The sequence below is a fragment of the Symphalangus syndactylus genome, chromosome 14 (genome assembly GCF_028878055.3).
Source record: "Symphalangus syndactylus isolate Jambi chromosome 14, NHGRI_mSymSyn1-v2.1_pri, whole genome shotgun sequence".
NCBI lineage: Eukaryota > Metazoa > Chordata > Mammalia > Primates > Hylobatidae > Symphalangus > Symphalangus syndactylus.
Window position 1 is genome coordinate 95,469,493 of NC_072436.2, and position 22,680 is coordinate 95,492,172.

The window sequence follows — 22,680 nt, forward strand, 5'->3', positions numbered from 1 at the left end:
CCATCAGAGCTCTTGGATGACAGGTGCATTGTCAATGAGCACTAATATTTTGAAGGGAATCTTTTTTTCTGAGCAGTAGGTCTCCACGGTGAGCTTAAAATATTCAGTAAACCATGCTGTAAACATATGTGCCATCGTGCAGGCTTTGTTTTTTCGTTGATAGAGCACAGGCAGAGTAGATCTAGCCTAATTTTTAAGAACCCAAGGATTTTCAGAATGGCAAATGAGCCTTGACTTCAACTTAAAGTCACCAGCTGCATTCCCCTCTAATAAAATAAGTGAGGCTGTCTTTTGAATCTTTGAAGCCAGGCATTGACTTCTCCTCTCTAGCTATGAAAGTCCTAAATAGCATCTTCTTCCAAGAGAAGGCTATTTTGTTTACATTGACAGTCTGCTGTTTATTGTAGCCACCTTCATTATGATCTTAACTAGATCTTCTGGACAACTTGCTACAGCTTCTACAACAGCAGTTGCTGTTTCACCTTGTACTTTTATGTTAGGAAGATGGCTTATTTCCTTAACCCTCACAAACAAGCCTTTTGCTGTCTTCAAACTTTTCTTCTGCAGTTTCCTCACCTCTCTCAGCTTTCATGGAATTGAAGAGAGTTAGGACCTTGCTCAGGATTACACTTTGGCTTAAGGGAATGTTGTGGCTGGTTTAATCACTCAGACTTTCTCCGTATCAGCAAAAAGCTGTTTTGCTTTCTTATCATTTGTGTGTTCACTGGAGTCACACTTAATTTCCTTCAAGAACTCTTCCTTTGCATTCACAACTTGGCTAACTGGCCCAATAGGCCTACCTTTCAGCCTTTCTTGGCTTTCAACATGTCTTTTCAATAAGCTTCATTATTTCTAGCTTTTGATTTAAAGTAAGAGACGTGCGACTCTTCCTTTTACTTGAACACTTAGAGACCATTGTAGGGTTATTTATTGGCCTGATTTCAATACCGTTGTGTCTCAGGGAATAAGGAGGCCCCAGGAGAGGGAGAGAGGGGAATAGCCAGTTGGTGGAGCAGTCAGGACACAGACATCATTTACTGATTAAGTTTGTTACCTTATAGGTGTGGTTCGTGGTGTTCTAAAGCAATTACAATAGTCATATCAAAGGTCATTGGTCACAGATTATCATAACAAATATAATTAAATTTTGAAATATTTCTGAGAGTTACCAAAATGTAACGCAGTGACCAGAAGTGTGCCCATGCTGTTGGAAAAATGGCGCCAATAGACTTGCCCAACTCAGGGTTGCCACAAATTTTCAATTTGTGAGAAATGCAGTGTCTGAGAAGCACAATAAAATGAAATGCAATACAATGAGGTATCCCTATATTCTTAAATTCTTGACTTGGTTTACTGTTGTGGGGGCTTTTGTTGTTGTTTTTACTCAGAGCATTTTGGCAATGTATATGTGTTGAAAATCATTCTTATTGCATTACACATTTAAATGTTAGGCTAAAGAAATAATATTTGCTTTAGAGAAATTCAAGTATATCTCTACTTTAAATCTGTAATTATGAATGTGGTTATTAGAAGAAAGCATTTCTCCTATCACCTGCAATGCTTGCACTGACTAACCTTTTGTGATTGATTTCTTTAAATAATAAAGGTGTATGTGAAGGTCTTGGAATCTCCATCTCTTCTGGGAGAAAAATAGATTGTATAACACCAGCTCAATGTTCTCTAAGCTTGCTTTGCAAGGAGCTATTGTCACTATTTATTAGATGTAATAATAAAGGATATGAAAAAGACTTGAATGATCATGTGTTGAACTTGATGTTCACAGTTGATAAGTAGATCTTATGTCTGATTAGAGAAGTGGTAGATATCAGTGACTGGAGACTATGAGAGTCACTTGCAAGAGATGGCTTTTGTTTCCAGACCTTGAACAGCTTAACATGGAAACAGGCATAGGATTTTCTTTGATGGTCTTAATATTTTCACTTAATGAATTTACATTTCATCCAACCTGTATGAGAAGATGACACTGATTAGCTTCCATGTGTTTTGAAAATGGAAGCGGTTCATATATAAAGACTCAGTGTAAATATGCTACTGGAGAGGGAGGCTGCCTTTAGAACTATTCATAAGAGTTGTAATAGTTATCTTTTTTTATCTAGCTTAATCTATCTTATAAACGAAATTAGATGTGAATTTTTATTGATATTTGGTAAAACAATGACAATAAATGACGATCAAGTAAAATCATGACACAGTTAAAGGAATATTTGAAATTAACTCTAAAGTTTCTTGAGCATGGATTGTAATGGTCAAAAAAGGGGTGTAATTAGAACTATGGTGTGTTAAGAGACAAGCAGTTGGGACAGAAGGAGATCACTTGCCAGGGCAATCTTGCAGTCATATTGAAGGCCACATGAGTATATTCATTAGCCAAGTAACTTGATCTCTGGTTGAATTAAGATATGATTCTGCTGGGCGCAGTAGCTCATGCCTCTAATCCCAACACTTTGGAAGGGTGAGGCAAGAGGATTGCTTGAGCTCAGGAGTTCAAAGCTGCAGTGAACTGAGATGGCACCACTGCACTCTATCCAGGGTAACAGAGTGAGACCCTATCTCTAAAAAAAAAAAGGAACTTTAAAAAAGGAGGTAATTCTGTCACTTGTTCATTATTTGGGGGATCTAGTTCTAATAAGCATATTTGACATAAATATATCATATTTGTAATAATGCAGAATTATTTAAAACAAGGTTTTGCTTGCTCTGTGAAGCATGAGGTATCCTATTATGCTTTATATAAAGAATGAATAGGTAATCATGTAAGTATAGGGAATAAACGTTTTATTTGTTTTTCCAAATCTATAATCCTGTCGAACTACTTGTGTTCAAGAATGCCTAGGAGTTCTGATGACATAATTCATCATGAAATTTTGCATTTACTTTTTGTGTGGGGAAAAAAGAGAACTTTGAAACTTAAATTGTTGGCCTTTTTTAGAGGGATGATGAGGAGGGACAGGATTAAGTACTTACATTATGAGGAACTAATGTAAGTAATTATTAGGTACTGCTTTTCACATTAAGTCATACTTGTTTTCTGTTTCTGTTTTTTCAGTTTCCATAGCAAGGCGTGTACAAGATCCATTAGCTGAACTAGTGAAAATTGAGCCGAAGCACATTGGAGTTGGAATGTATCAGGTAAAGCAATGTGGATCATTTAATTTATGAAATCCATCAATACAAGGAGCAGTACTCAAACCTGGGATAGTAATTAAGTGTCTGTGGGTGTAGATTCCCATTTTCAAGGTTATGCAGTTTGGGAGGTAGGAGTTTTAAGTCATCGGGGAAGGAGGGAATTATTTTTGTCGTTGTTCTGGTGTTAATGATTTTGATTAAGACTTAGAATTGACTGTGGTCAGATTTAAAGACTATGAAAACACTAGATGAAACTAATAGCTAATTTGGAGAGAGAGCCTCTTCTTTTAACATTATTATAAAAATGGAGGTGCTATGGGGATATGTTGGCTCTTTGTGTAAACCGGTATGAACTATTGATCTTTATTGACCTTTCAAGGAAATGTTTTTGGTACCTTCTGTGTTTTGTTTTTTTCCTGTATTTCCCATTCCTACTTGATTATTACAGTTTGTTTTTGGTCGTTACCCAAAATAGTCTAAAACCATTCAATTGATTAAGTTTGTTACCTTACATGGGTGCAGTTTCTGGCATTCTAAAATAATTACAATAGTGATACCATGCTTTGAACTTGATGTTCACAGTAGATAAGTAGATCTTATGTGTGATTAGAGAAGTGGTAGGTAATGGTAGTACTCGTTTTTGTTGTTACTGTATTTTTAATTTTTGAGGTTGTATGTGTTCATTGGGCAATTCAAGACAGCACTAAACCTTGGCAGAGTGAATTTATGGTGATAGCAAAATGGTGCATGGGGCTTAAGTTGTCTCCATAAGGCTTGGGTCAAATTGTTTTCCTCCTTGTTGTAAGCTGTTAAATGTGAAATAGAGTATTTCCTTCTGTATAATTTTTATGGGATTTGAATGGTAGGTACTATAACACTTTTTCTAAAGAAATATATTATGTCATGGAATCTATGACTACTAGATATGGAAGTTAGCTTAGAATTCGTGTAACCCTACCCCCCTCATTTGATAGAAAAAGAGGCTGTGTCCTGGAATACTTAAGACATTTACCCAAGATCTCATGGTAGCAAAGCTTGGATTAACCTGTCATATATTGAGATTCAACTGGGAATATTTCCATTTTATAGCAAGTTGGACTAAGGCATTCAGACCTTTAACTGGACTTACTCATTTCAGAAAGATAGTTGGGACTGATCTAGCTACAAGCAGATAGAAATGACTGGTATCTAAAGAGTACAGCTGGCTAGGTGCAGTGGCTCATGCCTGTAATCCCAGCACTTTGGGAGGCCAAGGCAGGTGGATCACTTGAGTTCAAGAGTTTGAGACCAGCCTGGCCAACATGACGAAACTCTGTCTCTACTAAAAATACAAAAATTAGCCGGGTATGGTGGCGCACACCTGTAGTCCCAACTACGCGGAAGGCTGAGGCAGGAGAATCGCTTGAACCCGGGAGGCAGAGGTTGCAGTGAGCCAAGATGGTGCCACTGCACTCTAGCCTGGGTGACAGAGCGAGACTCCATCTCAGAAAAGAAAAAGTACAACTATAACAGTTTTGTGATATAGGCATTATAGTGAAGAGGAATTATATTCATTCAAGATAAAGTTATGGAGCATCTTGGCAACAGAGTAGAATAAAGAGAAGCTTCCAAATTTATGAAACCTGGGCAGGCTAATAAGCTATTGACTTCAAAGAGATCTTTAAGTAAATAGTGGAGACCTAACCTCCAGATTAGGATTCAGAGGTAACATTTAATGTGAAAGACTTTGGAATTCATTTTAACAACAGTGAGAAGTAATAGAAGAGTTTTAAGCAAGGGGGGGGTGACACAATCTGATCTATATTTTTAAGCATTGGCTCTGGCTGATCTGGAAAGAGTGACTTAGGAAGAAGAGAAGCAATAGAACAACTAGGAGGCTCTTGTACTAGCCCAGGTGAGAAATAATAGTGCTTGGACAAAGTTAATGGCAGTAAAGATGGAAAGAAGTCAAGTCTATTTTGTGGTCTGTGTGGTGGTAAGTGAGGGAAAAGGAATTATGAAGAATTTCTCCAAGGGTTCTGATATGTGGATGATACTTGAGTAGAGCAGGTTTGGTGGGTTAAGATCAGTAATTCAGTTTTAGACATGTTCAACTTGAGATGCCTATAAGAAATCCAAGGAAAGATGTCAAATAGGAGTTGGATATACGAGTCTGAGATTTAAAAAAATAGCCATATTAACATTGGACTACTCACTGTTCAGCAAATAATGAAACTAAGAACATGATCAAGATGGTAGGCTGAATTAATGATATTCTTTAATTACACTACCATCGTCAGCTGCATACTCACAACACCTAATTCCATAAGTTAACAGAAAAGGTGTACATGTGTACCTATATAAATACATATTTATTTGAATAAATTGATAACAGCATGGGAAAACAAGAAAGGGTCCCTCCCATTAGTGGATGGAAATCTCAGGAATTCCTGACAGATACTAAGCATGGGGAATCACACCCATGGAGAAATAACACCTGGTGTAGTCACAGTTCAAAACATATACAGATCATTGTGTATCAATGTGTTCTTGAGGTAGGTGCAGTTCCAGGTAGAGCCAAACTAGTCAGATTCAAATAGTAGGGAGAGGGTCTGAGGTATTAGATAGGGAGATACATATAGCAAAGCTAGGCCTGTACTAACCTCCTCCCCCAATATACTCTGAATCCAAGCTGAAGCACTGACCTTAACATAGGCCAGAGGGGCTGGGAGATACCACAAGAGACCTTCGATTGTCAGGAAGCTCAAGGAGCCTCATCCTGAGAAGATAAATTCCTGCCATGTACATGACACCTGGCATGATGTCTCACATTTCCCACATTATCACCGGAGGTGGGGAATAGTAAACAGAAACAGCATACACAGACAGACAGTTAGAGACTCTGAAACGATCTCACTACCAAGAATGATTAAACATTTGAGGAAAACCTATGGTAGACAAATGAGGCACCAAACTTAATAAACAAAAAGTAATACCCAGTGAGATAATGAATAGGTAACAGAAACTTTGAAATAAGTAAAAGTAAGATTCACAGAGAGAAAAGAGAGATTATTGCATTTATAAAGAAATATGTATTAAAATGAATTCAAACCAATCAAATATCTTAGAATTTAAGAATAATTATCGGGATTAAAATGCATAATTGGACTAAACTGAGTGGACACAGTTAAAAGCAAATTAATGAATTGGAAGATTGAGTTCCTTCAGAATGCAGTTTTGAACTGAAAAAGGTGGAAAGCATGAACAAAAAGTCACATGTACAGAGGACATTCTAAACCTTCAGCGTTCATCTGATGTAAAATTGAAATAGTATGGAGTTATAATCACAGAAGTAATAGAAGGAAATTTTCCCGAACTGAAGACAGACAAGTCTTCTGAAAACACCTTATGAATGCAGAAGAATAACAAAAGGCCTACACTAAATGCCTGCTTATGAAATTTCAGAATACGCGATAAAGAGGAACTGACTAAAAGTATTCAGAGAGCAAACAGTTTATCTGCAAAGGAAAGAATGAGATTGACATCAGTCCTATTATTGATAAAAAAATAAATGATAGAAGCTAGAATGCAGTAGTTGTGAGGTTGTGGGAAAAAAAATTTTGAACTCATAATTCTAAATCAGGCAAACCATCAATTCAGTGTGAGTGGAAAATAAAAGCAATTTTGAACCTTCTCTGATTGTTTCACACCTTCTTTGAAAGAATTTATAGAAGTACTCCCTTCCAAAAAGCAGGGGAGAGTCCAAAGAAGGGAAAGACATAACATGGGAAACATGTACACACAGTAAAATGTATAGTTGAGCCTGATAGTTTTTAAAATCTATAATGTTAATCTTTAAATATTTAAGTCTAGATCAGATCAGTTCAACATGGGAGAGTAGAAGAAAAAGAAATGATAAAAAGTATTAAGATTCTTTTTCAGGAAAAAGATTCAGATATAAATTAACTCTAGAATTTGATTAAAAATACAACCTGAAACATATGAAGAACAACCACAAATATTTAATATAAATCATGAGAGTAAAATGTAAAAAGTTTATAATTTCATCCAAAGGTAGAGAAAAGAAAATAAGAAAGTATAGGAAATAAACAATAAAATATAAGGAGATAGGAATAAGTAACAGGTATTTAAAAGTGAATGGGCTAACTTCCCCTATTAATAGAACTTCAGACTTTAAAAAATAAAGTACAGCTCTAACTTATATATGTGCAAGAGACACTCCTAAAGAAAAAAAAAACAACCTTGATATTAAAGATTTGGATTAAAATATTCCACATAAATGAAAAAGACAGCTATAGCAATGTTGACCTTAGACAAAATAGAACTTAAGGCAAAATCATTAAATAGGAAAAAGAAAGATATTTCATGTTAATAACAGTCTTCCAAGAAAATATAATTGCCCTGAGCAATCTGTTACCTAACAGCATAGCTTCAAGAAATACGCATATTACAAACTTTTCTAAAAATTAGATGAGACAAATTCATTGTTTTTGCAGGAGTCTTAATAGACCATACCATATTAATATATACATTTTAAAAACAGCTTGAAGCTAGGCATGGTGACACACACCTGGCCTCAGCTACTCAGAACACTGAGACAGGAGGTCATTTGAGCCCAGAAGTTTAAGGCTATAGTGAGCAATGATCATGCCTGTGCATAGCCACTGCACTCCAGCCTGGATGACATAGTGAGACCTCCATCTCTTAAAAAGACAAACCCAGCTTTATTGATACATAATTGCACATCATACAATTCATTGATTTAAAATGTACAAGTCAATGATTTTTTTAGTATAGTCATAGTTGTGAAAATAGAACATTTTTATCACCCCCCAAAACTCATTCGTTAGCGGTCATTCTCCGTTGTCCTTTCTTTACCAGTCCTAGGCAACACTAATCTGTTTTCCTCTAGATACTTCATATACATGGAATCAAACAGTATGTGGGTTTTTATGATTGACCTCTTTCACTTATAATGTTTTCAGAGGTGGTCTGCATTGCAGCATGTATCAGTACTTCATTCTTTTTTATGGCTAAGTAGTATTCCATTGTGTGTATATGTGTGGGTGTGGGTGTGGGTGTGTGTGTGTGAGATATTTTGTTCATTCATCAGTTGGTAGGCTTTTGGGTTATTTCTACCTTTCAAGTATTATAAATAATGCTGCTGTGAACATTTTTGTTCAAGTTTTTATGTATGTTTTCATTTCTCTTGGATGCATACCTCAGAATGGATTTGCTGGGTCATTTATTAACACATAATTTTAAAGCCATGTCATGAATTAGGAAAACTATTTGCCACAAATGTATATGTATATGTGATAACTACATATTATTAAGGTTTTGTTTTATTCTTGATTTATATACATTTATAGTTGGTTTATATAAAACATTTACATAAAATGTAAAGAGCCACTACATACCATTTACTGTGGAAGAAATACAAATTTCTCTCTATCAAAGAAGCCCAAATTTTAAAAGGTGTTATTATTTCAACCTAACAATTAAGTAAAGTTGTAATAAGAGGAAAAAAATCTGTGCAAGTCAGAAGGATACAGTGAGGTGAACATTTATATACACTGCTGGTAGAAGTCTAAATCACTATTTCTAGCAAATAGTTAATACCTATTAAAATGCACTTGTAAAAATGCATTTCTTTTAGTTCTCCCTTTAGCTAGTTCTAAGACAATAAGAACTGCTGTTAAGATTCATACACAAGTTTGCTGTAATAACAAAATATTAGAAGCAACTACAATAGCAAAATAGTTTTTAAAATTATAGTATGAGTTGAAATATACAACTATTTAAACAGGCTTTCAAGGAAGATTAATAATGTGAGAAATTGCTCTTGACGTAGTATTTTTAAATTTCAACAAAGTTGTCAATCTAGAATAAAAACAATTTGTGTTTTAAAAATGTAGGCATGTGTTTACATTGAAGAAAAAAAACTAAGCAGGTGACTGACATTTGTTCTTTGGTTGATGTGATTTTTTTTCACTTTTTGATTTTCAAACTTCCTATAGTGAATATGTATTAGGAAAAATTTGTTGTAAAATGTATAGCCATTAATAGATTTCCCTTACAATCAGAGTGGGACTGAATTTATTTTTAGTTGGACTTCTAAGTGCTTTCAGTATAAACTTAATACTTATTTTCATTTTGATTTAAGATATGAGTAGATGGACAAACATTGCTGATTTAAAAAACGAAAGCTGTTCAAAGAGAGAATGTTAAATAGATGAAATAATAGAAGCTATAATATTATTTCAATAGAAACTAAAATACTTTTGGTTTAATAACAGCTAAAATGCTAAAGGCAGCGTTCCAATCCTTGTCTTAGAAAATGGGGAGAGGTGATTTTAAAAACACATGCCTGTCATTATTTCTGGAGAGAGAGGCAGCCAATGTGGTCAAATGACAACATATCCCTAACTGACCCCTAAAGACTTTGCTGGAAAGTGGCTTGGTGTTACTCCCAAGAAAACACTCCAGAGTGAGAGCAGGATGATGCAGGTTTGGCTCTGTTGAGTTCTCTGGGACGTGGGGAATGGTGGTTTAGCTTGGCCTTGTCATATCCTGAAAGCACAACTTAAATACACGGGATTTACTTGATAATTTTTTCTTCTTTGGACTGTGTTTTCGATACTTTCATGCTCATTAACACCTCCGTTTGGTAACGAACACACACAGTAAAGTAGGAAAGACTCAGAACAGTGCTCTTTCCTCCTTTTGTGCCTCTCTGTTAGATCATTTGATGATGATAGAGAATGAAATGGTTGGCCAAAGTAAGTTTTTGGAACTCTTATTGGATTCTATATCCAGGCCATCTTTATTCTTCATTATTGTGGATAATGAATAGTTACTGTAAAAGGAAAATCATCTTCCCAGCGGAAATTTTTCACGGTAAAACCTCAAAGGTGGGAATTTGCATTTTCTTTCACTCCTGCTCTGTGGGATCAATTCTATGTAAAAACAAATCAAAAAAATAAAAAACAACTTAAACTGTTTTATAGTCAACATGTAGAGATTATTAAATGGAGTTTTAGTTTAGGTCTAAATAAAGTAAGGTTTCTTGCCTGTTCTACAGTGTTTGCTCAAATCTATTAAAACATTTTAATTCCTTAATTATCATTGTAAAGCGGGATACAGAAAAGAGTCTGTCCCATGCCTGGTCACCTAGGTGACTTTTGTCTGGATTTTTGCCCCATACACAAAAGCAGTATTTTGAAATAGAGAAAACACAAAGGTGAAACAGAGGAAATTGTTCTAAAACTGAGGCATTATTTACACAGGTGAATTCTCTGCCAAAATGGTTTTGCAATGTTGTCCCTTGACTCTAAGGCCCAGGGTACGGGCTGTACTGAATCTTTGCTTTACAGGGTATTATGAGTGAAATTGAGACTTAGCCTTGCAATTCAGGTATTTCATTCACTTGTGACAAAGCAGAGACCTGACTGAAGGAAAACAAGTAATTGACCTTGACTAGGTGTATGAACCCAACTCATGTGTTAGAATTTGCTATTTATTCCTTAAATTTCAAGTTTTAAAATTTCTTTTCTGGGTATTTTTCCCTTCAGGATGAATTATGCTTCCTATGTTGAAATATTAACTTTAGTTTTCTCAAGTTCCTAGAAATCACCAACAATGTAATAAGCCATATATACACACACATAACCTAGTGTAACACCATTACTTATCTTTAAAAGAAATGTGAAATGATAGCATGATTTGAGGAACCTTTTACCAATAATGCCTTAAATTATTAAAATGACATATCTAATTTCCTTTATCTTTTGTTTGCTTATTACTCTGTGTATGTCATTGACCTTGGCAGTGAAACTAGATCCATTTCAGTTTCAAGTTCACCTTCTAGTTTTCATTTTAGCACAGAAATCACTGTTACAATTTCTAAAACTTTAAGGTACTTTCAGTATTTAAAACTAATATATGGGCCGGGCGCGGTGGCTCACGCTTGTAATCCCAGCACTTTGGGAGGCCGAGGCGGGTGGATCACGAGGTCAGGAGATCGAGACCACGGTGAAACCCCGTCTCTACTAAAAAATACAAAAAATTAGCCGGGCGCGGTGGCGGGCGCCTGTAGTCCCAGCTACTCGGAGGCTGAGGCAGGAGAATGGCGTGAACCCGGGAGGCGGAGCTTGCAGTGAGCCGAGATTGCGCCACTGCACTCCAGCCCGGGCGACAGAGCGAGACTCTGTCTCAAAAAAAAAAAAAAAAAAAAAAACTAATATATGATCATTTTCAAAATTATATATGACATTAAAAATACTATCATAAAAGAAAAGATTAGTAAATTCTACTACGTTAGAATCTAAAACATCTCTCAGTCAGAAAACAATATATAGACCATCCGTAGACAGGAAGAAGGTATTATATTTACAACATATAAACTGTAAATGATACAGAATATGTAAAGGTCTCTTGCAAGTCAAGACATGAAAAGACAATTCCAGAGAAAAACAGGCAAAGGCTATGAACAGGCAATTCACAGAAGAGGAGATACAGAAGAATAATAAAGATATGAAAAAAATTATCTCTCTTACCATGAATGGAGGAAATGCACACTAAAGCCATAAACCCTTCAGGCTGTCAAAAATTAGTCTGATAATTCAGATGTTAGCAAGCATGTGGAACACTTGCAATCTTGTACATTATTTGTAGCAGTATAAATTGGTACCACCACTTTGGAGAGCACTGGAAGTTAACAAAGTTGGAGATGAGAATTCTCTTCAACTCAAAAATTCTGTTGCAGAATGTATATAGCCTAGAAAAATTCTCTAAAATGAACCTAAGAAGACATGCACAATAAATTCATTGAGACTGGGCACGGTGGCTCACACCTGTAATCCCAACACTTTGGGAGGCCGAGGTAGGAGGATTGCTTGAGCCTGGGAGTTTGAGACAGCCTGAGTGACATAGTGAGACCTCATCTCTACAAAACAAATAAAACAATTAGCTGAGCGTGGTGGTGCACACCTGTAGTCCCAGCTACTGGGGAGGCTGAGGTGAAATGATCACTTTGGCCTGGAAGATAAAGGCTGCAGTGAGTTGTGATTATGCCACTGCACTCCAGCCAGGACAACAGAGTGAGACCCTGTCTCAAAAAAAAAAAAAAAAAAAAAAAGTTCATTGAACCAATATTTATAGTAGTGAAAATTTGGAAATACTGTGCTCATCATCTGGAAAATGGAAAGATATACTAGTAAAGTCAAGACTGAAAGAACAGATAGAGCAGTGAAAATGACTCAGAGCTGCTAGATTAATATGGAGAAACCTCATAAGATGTAATGTTAAGAGAGAAAGTAAGTTGCAGAATATGTACAGTATTATGGGGCTGATATAAAATTTAAAAATATGAAATATATAGTATTTATGAATGCCTATATATAGTAAGATTATAAAAGTAAGCACAGAATTTAAGATGATAGTTTGGATGGGGTATGGAACGAGAGAAAAATGGGAACTGGGAGAGGTACGCCTGGAGTTTCAATCATATTTATAATATCTTATTTCTTAAACTGGTTGGTGTCGCTTATACTCTAACTTTCGTTAAATATTTCATAATTTTTTAAAAAGATGCAGGAAAGCTTGGTCAAATGCTACAGATGCTTTAACTCGGGAACTTTGGCTTTCAGTTGGTTTTAGTGTCTTCCCTATATATTGATGTATGTGTGTGTACGTGTGTATTTTACAATGAGAATTTACTTATAATCAGAAAAAAGGAAGCTATTTTCATTGTTAGTGAAAATTTAAATATACATTTAATATTATAGGTTACCGTTCCCTTCATAATATTCTTAGAAATCTTTGTCAAGCCCCTAATGTTGCACGAAGTCAAATGCTTTGTAAGGCACAGTTTTGACACTGTCTTAAAAAATATCTCATACACGTAGGTTTTTCTTACGTGAATTTCAAGAATTAAATAATTATTTTTCCCCCATGGTCATTTTAGACAGATGTGGCCTATGACAAACCTGTAGACTGCCAAGTTTCTAGTGCTTATATACAGGGCAGAGTTGGGTAGAGCAGATGTTTAAGGAATTATGGTATCATATGTTACAGTAATGGTACTGTCATTTAACTAGCATTTATCATATACTATTTTCTTTTCACCACTACCTGCTTCCCTCACTCTTAAATTATTTAAATGAGAAACCTTAAGATTATGCAGGGGAGTTTTTAAAAATACCTAGGCTACATCTCCAGAGATTGTAGTTTAATTGGTCTGGGGGTGGGCCCCACATGCCAACAAGCTTCTTAAAATTCACATGTGATTCAAATGTACAACCAGGGCAGAGAATCACTAGTTCTGAAAATATAGTCACTAGACTAGCAGCATGAATATCATCTGACAGTATGCTAGAAATGCACATTCTTTCACTTGCTTCCCAGACCTGTAGGATCAGAAATTCTGGGGGATTGGACCCTGTAATCTGTGTTTTGCTGGCTTAGGTTTGAGAACCACTGGTCTCTAATGCTCTCAAACTTGACTATGCATATAAAATCCCTTTGTTAAAGATGCAAATTCTGATTCAGTTAACCTGGAGTGAGCAATGACAGTCTGTGTTTCTAGTAAGCACTCAGGTGATAACTGTGCTGCTAGTCTGTTTTGATTAACACGAGACCCTCCTGAAAGTCTCCTGGGCCCTACCTCAGGTCTGTTGAATCAGAATCTGATTTTAACAAGATTTCTAGGTGTTTTGAATGCACATTGCAGTGTATGTAATGTAGGAGGAAAATTAGGACTTGCCAGTATCTAAGGGTGAGAGTTTGAAGAAGCAAAAATCAGTATTGTAAAACACTACCAAGATGAAATAGGAACAGAACTGAAAATGTGTCTTTTGTGTTTAATTTTAAATGTTTCCTTTAAAGAAATTTTCCTTTAAAGTGAACTTACCCATTTAAAATGTTGATGATGACCATAAAAATAATTACTGGAGTGGTGGAGGCAGAAGTCTGAAAGAATTAAATCCAGGACTGAATGAAGGGTAAGCATTTGAGAGACAAGTGTATACAAATGTTTAAGGAAGAGAGTTATTTAAGGAGGTCAGGATTTGAACGTGTTGAATGTCACTGGGAGGAGGGAGAAGTGGAGAGTGAGAAGTTGAATATGCTGAAGAGGGAGGCAGCTGGTTGCCTGAGGAGATGGCATCCACAGGATGCCTCCAGGAATAGCCTAAGGAAGAAAATGAGAGGAGCTCCAGAGAGACTCCTATGGGGTAGTAGGTGCCCGGGAAGAGATGGAAGATAGCAGGACTGTGAGGAGTGGTTCCCCTACATTTCTTAGCTTCTCTGTGAAGCAGGAACCTACTCCCTGCTAACTGCTCCCTCAACACACACAAAAGAACAGCTAGTGTTAAGTGTCTGAAATTACAGTATTTATTTGCTTACTGCATTTCTCTTCTAATGCAATAAAAGCCCTTACATGAGGGCAGGGTGTTCCCACAACTCTCGTATCTTCAGCTCCCAGGACCTGGCACATGGTAGATATTCAGTAAGTATTTCTGAATGAATATATGGTAGATTATTGGTATAGTTGACCATTTATTGTATTTTTTAAACTTTATTATAAACACACCATAAAATTTTGTAGCCTCTCCAAATTTTTGTTGAAGTGGGATCAGAACTGAAAATGTGTCCTTTGTGTTTAATTTTAAAACAATTCTTGTTCATTTAAAATCAAGAAAATGTAGCCTGGTCACAAATGCTTCTTAGATCCAGGTCTTTTGAATGCACTGTAATGTAATGCACTATAACGTGCATTCAGAACACCTGGAAATCTTGTAAAAATCAAGTTTACATTAAAAAGTGTAGCCTTTCACTTAAAATTTTAAACCTGAACTGTTAAATAATATTTTTAAAATGAAACTCCTTTGAAGGAAATATGTTGAAAATCATTGTTTTCCTTTCTAGTTTTCTTCCAGTCTTATACTTTGATCATTAAAAGTGTTAGGTCCTTTATGTTCGAGGTAAGAATTTGTTCAGTTTTTTGTCCAGACAAGGACCATGGTGTATTCTTGCAGTCTGGATCATTTCCCATCAGAATTTTGACTGTCACATTCGTGTGTCTGTGTGTGCATGTATATATATATACACACACATATATGTATATATGTGTATACAGTCAGCCCTCCATATCTGGGGCTTCCAAATTCAACTAATTATGGATTGAAAATATTGAGGGGAAAAAAAGGATAGTTGCATCTGTACTGAACATGTACAGACTTTTTTTCCTTGTCATTGTTGCCTAAACCATACAGTTTAACAACTATTTAAATAGCCTTTACACCGTATTAGGTATTGTAAGTAATCTAGAGATTATTTAAAGTACACAGGAGGTTGTGCAGCATAGGTTAAATGCAAATACTACACCGTTTTATATCAGGGCCTTAAGTACCTATGGATTTGGGTATCTGCAGGGAGTACTAGAAAAAAAATCCATCCCCATACCAGGGGATGACTGTGTGTGTGTGTGTGTGTGTGTGTGTGTGTGTGTACAATCTCAACCGTGACAGTTTCTTTTTAACAGAGTATTGGTACTCAATTAATTGAGAATAGTTATGACAAATGTTTAAAGATGTCTGCAAAACCACTTTATTATTTCATAAATAGCCTTTTTTCTTATTTTATTAGGTTGTATTTGGCATACAACTTAATTTTTATACTTTTGTATACATTTTTAGAGTTTTAATGTTCAGACTTCAGTTACCTGAAAATATTCTGTCTCATTTACACATTCTGTGATCTGGAACACTGATCCAGTCTCCAATTTTGTTTCAGTGTTTTTTCCCTGTGTGAATTTCAAGCCCTTGGGTTTAGTTGATAGTGAATGGCTGGCCTGTGAAGGCCTTGTTAACATATTCAAAATATAATCTGTCTCAAAGCTGAGGTAGTGACCAGAATAACCAATGCCACATTCTTTCCCTTCTTTGTGATAGAATGCTTTGTGTAATTCAGTGTATGGAGGTGACACAGCTCTTTATTAATTGACCCTTTACGAGGGCTGTTTTTTTTTTATTTTATTTGCCATTTAACCAATGATCTGAGGACATGAAATGTCTTTTCAAAAGGTACCCTAGAACATCATTTTTCTGTGAATTGGCAAGCAAAAGTTTCTTGAAACGTAATAGGATAGGAGAGAGCTATCTTGCATACCTCATCTCCTTTCTGTTCTCTTTTGACTTGGATCTTTCTGTGGGAGTTCTGTATGTGAGCACCTGCTTGAAAGGTGTTTGATAATTTAGGGCCAGAGAGCATTAGAACAGCCATGTAGTTGAAGTGAGAATGGCTAAAGAAAATGAAGAAGGAGTGCTATGGATGAAAGAACTTGAGTTCTTTAATTTAGCATACATCTCCATTTCTTTACCCCCTCCGCAATACATATTCTGTTCTCGGTGGAAATAATCCTTACCAGGACAGATCAGAGGTAGCACTTATAGAGGAATGTTCTTTGATTATGACTAAATCAGTAATTAGGACTTACAATGTAAAGTGTAGTATCTTTATCCAAGAAAAATCTTTGTTGTGATGGGATTCATTGGAATAGAATTTTTCCTTTAAAGTGAACTTATTCATTAAAATGTAAGTTATGAAAGTTCTTAGTAATTTTATCTTTGTTTGATACAGAGCCCTTAGGGAGTTTTTAGTATACTGATTATGTGTGGATGCATATATTGGTTGTGTGTGGATGCATAGTTTGTAGACTAAAAATAGTGGAATAAGATTACCCAAAAATGTTTAATACTTCATAAAGGTATTACTGCTCTGCTGAATTTTGGGATATAATTATGTATGGATAACCATTTGGCACACTAAGAATCTTGGATGTAATGTTTAACTTTACTCATGGAAAAAAACCGTGTAATATAATAATGTTCACATTAGAAAAAATGTTGAGAACGCAAATATAAGATTGTGCTAGGTGATTATAGCAACTGAGAAGAGACATAAAATGTATAAGTACTATGGGGGGCCACTTACGAGAATTTCAAAACTGTATCCTGAATATCTGATACTTGCTATTTTTCAGGAATGTTAATTAACTTATTCCTTTATATATGTGTGTTGGAGTGTGAGTTGATCATGATCTTTAAGAATAACACAGGCAAATGTAATTACTTATAAGATTATCTTACATTTTAAATTTAAGGGGAAGACATCATCATTATTATAGGGACAGTATGCATTAAAGGCATAATCCTGCAGGAAGGCCTAAGGTATAAGAGTTGAAGTGAGAAATAAACCCTGCCTGCAAAATGATTTTATAATGTGGTACAGAGACAGGAAGGGTGGCCTCGTTGAATTATGGTGTGGGTTCACTCATGGCAAAGTTCTCTGCCCAATCTGTCTTATGCCATAGACAGTTGTGTTAACAGTGTCTTTCTTTTCTGGTGATCATGGAAAGGAATTCTAATGATAAAAGTCTGTAGTGAGGGAAAATTATATTGACAAGAGCTATTCCCCCCCCCCCCGGGTTATTCTCAATAATTAAATATCATTACCATGTAAGAAAAGTTACTTATCCTGGATTCGTGTAGAATGAAAATTGTTTTTCAGTCCACAGAAATGCATGTGTTGTCATTTTGAACAACTAACCTTAAAAAATCTATTTTTGGGTGGGACAGTAGGCAAGTTGGCAGCCTTCTTAGTGTACTTTTTTTTTTTTTTTTGAGACAGAGTCTCGCTCTGTCGCCCAGGCTGGAGTGCAGTGGCGTGATCTCAGCTCACTGCAAGCTCTGCCTCCCGGGTTCACGCCATTCTCCTGCCTCAGCCTCCCAAGTAGCTGGGACTACAGGTGCCCGACACCATGCCCGGCTAATTTTCTTTTTGTATTTTTTTTTTTTTTTAGTAGAGACGGGGTTTCACCGTGTTGGCCAGGATGGTTTCGTTCTCCTCTTAGTGTACTTTTAACTCTGCTGATGTGTTGTCTTTAATAATCTAGATCAGGGCACCCAAGCTGTTTGTTGTACTGTATTATTAAAAAGTGTATATTCTTTTCAAATGCATAATTGAAAGGAAGAATTTTCTGACATATACAAGGCTTTTGTTTCATTATTTATTTGGAATACATGGGGCCAGAGGGTATGAATGCAGTTAGGTTTTGTTGGAAGGGGACTTGCAAAGACTTTTTGAGGCATGATGTGCAAGTGAGTGTTTTTAAATCTCAGAGGTGTGATTATGTCATAACAGCCATAACCTCTGGGCTTGCTTTATTACTTTTATTAAAACAAATCTGTATGAGGGCGCTATGTATATTTTGGTGATGAAGGAAATGAGGTGGTTAATTTATTATGTGAACAGCACTTTCAACTAACCACAGCGTGATTCACTGGGAGTGCAGTGAAAAAGCCTAGCTCTGTAGAAATGACTGCATTTTGATTTGTGGACCTTAACTTTCAACACCACAACACGAAGTTTATCTACAAAATGATTCCTTTTTTTTCTGTAATGTTTTTGTACAATTTTTAATCTCTGTTTCTTTTCTTCATTTTATTGTGGGAAAATAAAAACTTAGTAAATGAACTAAACAGCTCTCGTCAGCAAACTGAAGAGAAAAAAGGGAGGAGGATCGACATGTTAGGGCATTAGGGAAGTGAGTAGCATCTTTTTAGCTTCTGAGTATCTCCCACATCTATCTCAGAAGAGGACTCCACAGAATAAGTCAATATTCTAAGCTCTCAATGAATGACAATAACTATCTGAAGTCAAATAAGAGTCAAGGAAAATGAGGCACCTGTTCTTCCCTTTTGTAGGATGCATTTTTAAGCAGATCCATAGTGGAAAAGAAAATTAATATCTTGTAAGAGAATCTCTGAGATTTAAAAGTTAGGGGGGCAGTTACATCTCTGAGGTTTAAAAGTAGGGGGGGCGTCAGTTATGGGAGAAGGTGGGGATGTGTACCATATGGAAGCACACGCACTGTAGAGTGGGACTGACAGAGGGACTTGTCTGTCTAATGAGTTTGCAGTGTATGGAAAGCGCTTGTTGTATACTCATAAACAGCCATTGAAAGACCAAGAAAAGGTTTTCCTTGGAGTGGAGCCATATCCAGCATCATCTGGTGATGTGAACCTGCCTGGAGAGAGAGTGAAAATGGGTCATCTTCCCAGCAATATTTTTGAAAGACTCCGTCATTTTCCAGATGTGCCAAGTACCAACCATTAACAGACAGGAAGACTTGGAAATCAGTAAGCCATTTAACTGCCAACAATTAAGGTATTTTATATCGGGAACATTACAAGTCTCCATGAAAGGAAGGATAACAGTCAGTTTTATATTTTATTTCTGCTTCTTTGGAGTGGCACACCACATTTCTCTTCAGATCCCTACATTTACTCTAAAAATTACATCATTCCTTCATAACACTTCCCCAGGAGAATTGACAAAGTCCAGGAGAAACATTATTTGTGTAGTTTAAAGACAGGCTATAGAGGAGAGAGGTCCACGCCTATGGTTTCTGTAAACAGGGTAGACTGGGAGGGAGCGCTGGCATGCCTGGTTAGGTTGTTATTCGGTCATCATGACCAGTCATTCCTGGTGACTTTGTATCTACTTTGAAACTGCTTCCATCGTGGTGATTAGTAATGATCATGGACAGTCCCAGATTCAGGTAGAAATTTCATTTTAAAATTGGCAAAACTTCGTTTTAATGGCATTGGTTGGGCCTCTCAAACTTTCAGGTGTCTTCACTAGTAGAATTAAACTATGTCCTGGGCATTTCAAGAGAGTTATGTTTGATACTATGTAAGCCAGCATTTAAATTTTTAAAAGAGGATTTGTGTTCACAATGGTTTTGCTGCTTTTTATAAGGTTGAGATTTAAGAAGTTATTCTTGGGAGCTGGTTTTGAAAAGTCTGTTACTCTTCTCCCTTCTAAATGCCCACCACAAACCAATGCAGAACATAAGTTATTTTTAAAACATAGATAATAGAGAAGCCATAATTTCAAGTGTATCCTTGCTCTTCCCTGCCTTCCTCAGCATTTCCTTCTGTGCCTGCTTGCTATGTGCCTGTTTCCTGGACTCCCTTCCAACCTCCTGTGAGCTGCCTTTTGAAGAGGTGGTTTGTTCCCTAGTTCCTCATTCAGAGCCCCCCTCATATGGTGTGAAATACAACCAGGCTTTTAAAAAAGTGATCCAAACCTCGTTTATGATTTGAAACCTACTCGGATATGTGTTGACAAATTTAAGCAACTTTTTTTAGTTTTTCAAAATATAAATTTACGGGCATACTACCAGAATTAGCATTAACTGAACACTGACCCAGTGATGGCAGCAGAATGCAGAAGACATCCAGCCCAGTCAGCTAGATGGTCAGGGCATGATTGTGAATAAAATGGAACATGGAAGTTGGCGGTGAGCCAGGACGTGTTTTCTTGTGGATAAATCCCGTGTTTATCATTAAGTTTGTAAAAGGAAATTTGGATTCTAGATTAGAATACTTGGTTAGTCATACCTTGGGCACAATAACTATGCTCATTGACCTATGCCCATCCTTGCAGTTGGGTTATTCAGGGTGTGTTTAGTGAAAATTTCCCTGAGAGATAAAGATCTTACATAGACAGGAGCCTGCTTTAAACTAAAATTTCAGAAACATTTTCACTGGCACCATCCTTGTTCAGTGTGGTTTAGTGGAAAGAACACAGAGCCCGGGACACCAAAGTGAGCTATGGACCTTCGTTTATCTACTCATGTGTCATGTCACCTTGGGAAAGTAATTTTACCTTCTTGGAAAATAAGATAAGGATACCCATATATTTTCTGAAGGAGTGTTAAAGGGAAAAAAATTAGACATGGAAGTGCCTGAAGGTGCATATGTGAAAGTGATTTCATTTCATGAAATCAAACAAATTTCATTCACTTTAGTAGTTCTTTGTTTAAACCTTTGATGTTAACGTCCTATTTATTCCTGTTGTTTATTCATGTGCTAACCTTATCAAATATTTGCTGAATCATTTAATTGCAGGTTACAAGGGACCCTCAAGGTCATTTAGTTCACACCTGGCAGGTATAAGCATGTTCATTCCTTTCTGCTGAAAGGAAGGACAGAAGCAGCCAATGGGGAGAGCTTCCAAAACAAAGGATCAGAGAGAGTGGCAGCGTTGCTGTGGTCATAATCAAGGAATGAGGAAGTAAAGGCCCATTGCCTGCCTCTTATAAATAGTAATGACAGGACGTGTTGCACAGGGAAAGATAGGCATTTGAAGTTGAATTGGAAAGTACACTTTAAACTTCTGTTAGTTATTACCTACAGAATTTTTTGTAAGTCTGTAGTGTTTTACTTGTTATCCTTGTGTATCTGATTCTTCTGTTGTGGTTCACATCTAAATTGACTCAGTATTTTGGAGGTGGGAGTGGAAGAGGGTAGAATGCTTAAAAACAAACACAGCAGCAACAACAGAAACAAACTCTTTAGTTTGTTGGGATGCACGATCTGGTTATCGGTTGGCAATAAGACACAGCTGTTTGTTTGTTGACAGCCTGCCTTTCCTCTCCCCTAATCAAGCTGTTTCTCATCATGTAATTACCAACTCTACTATTTGAGACTTGTGGATTTATAGTTGGTCATATAATATTTGCCAAAACGTCATAGTTTACATAAAAAATTAGTGATTCCCCTGTAGTCATTCTACTGAAATATGAATGTGAGTTGTAATAAAATACCTGAAGAGACTTCTGAAATTCAGACTTAAGGGAATGTAGAGAGTGTTTTGTGTGTGTTCTAAAAAGGAAGTATTGGTTTAACTCTTCCCTCTCTTGTAGACTCCACTGCCAATCTGAAAAGCATTCTGTTTTCAAAAATATAGTAAGGCAGCACTGATGTGGATAACAGGATAGATTTTGTTCTGATGAAGAAGGACATGGTTGTTTGTTTCCTTCTTTGTCTTTTTTCTTAAAACACTGTTCTAATATTGAAGCCAAGCGTGAAAGGAAATAAAGTTGTCGGAGAGTCCAAGATGATGTTTCAGTCTTCTGGGTAGCTTTAGTAGCAGAAAAATAGCTGAATGTACCTCCTACTCTAAAGAGACTTAATTTAGGCCGTTTTGTAAACAGACTGCTTTCAGTCTGGCTTATGCTGAGTGAAGCCCATTTTGAAATAAAGGTAATCCTGTGTTTTAGGAAAACAAGCCAGAAAGGTGAGGCTTCTGTTGTTTCATTTAGTTTTACCCTTCAAAATAAAACAAATGTTTTCTAATCACGCTCAGGTCACAGCTTCTCTCAGAATGGAAAAGTTTCTCTCTTCAATTAATCTTTTGACATTGCAGAGATAGTTTAGAAAAATCCCCTTAAAAGCTACAGTGCCAAAATTTTTTATTTTCATAAACTCCAAAGTAACATCACAAGTTCTCCTTGGTTTGATAGTTTTAAAATTATAATGGATTTTAGAATATATTATTTTCTCCTTGATCTCAAAGACATTATGTAAATTAATTTTTATTTTAAAAGAGAATATGTGAATAATAAGTGCTTTTTGAGATATGAGCTGTGACTTGGAAAGGGAATAATTTAGTTTAAAATTT

General features: G+C 36.2%; 1 protein-coding gene across 2 annotated transcripts in view; it reads left to right on the forward strand.

The window, feature by feature from the left end:
• SRBD1 (S1 RNA binding domain 1) overlaps positions 1-22,680 on the forward strand; it is a 227,531-nt gene that overhangs the window by 134,707 nt on the left and 70,144 nt on the right. For both annotated transcript variants that reach the window (XM_055241108.2, XM_055241107.2), the window contains exon 16: positions 3,068-3,150. In XM_055241108.2, coding sequence (XP_055097083.1) covers positions 3,068-3,150 — 83 coding nt within the window. The remainder of the gene's footprint in view (positions 1-3,067; positions 3,151-22,680) is intronic.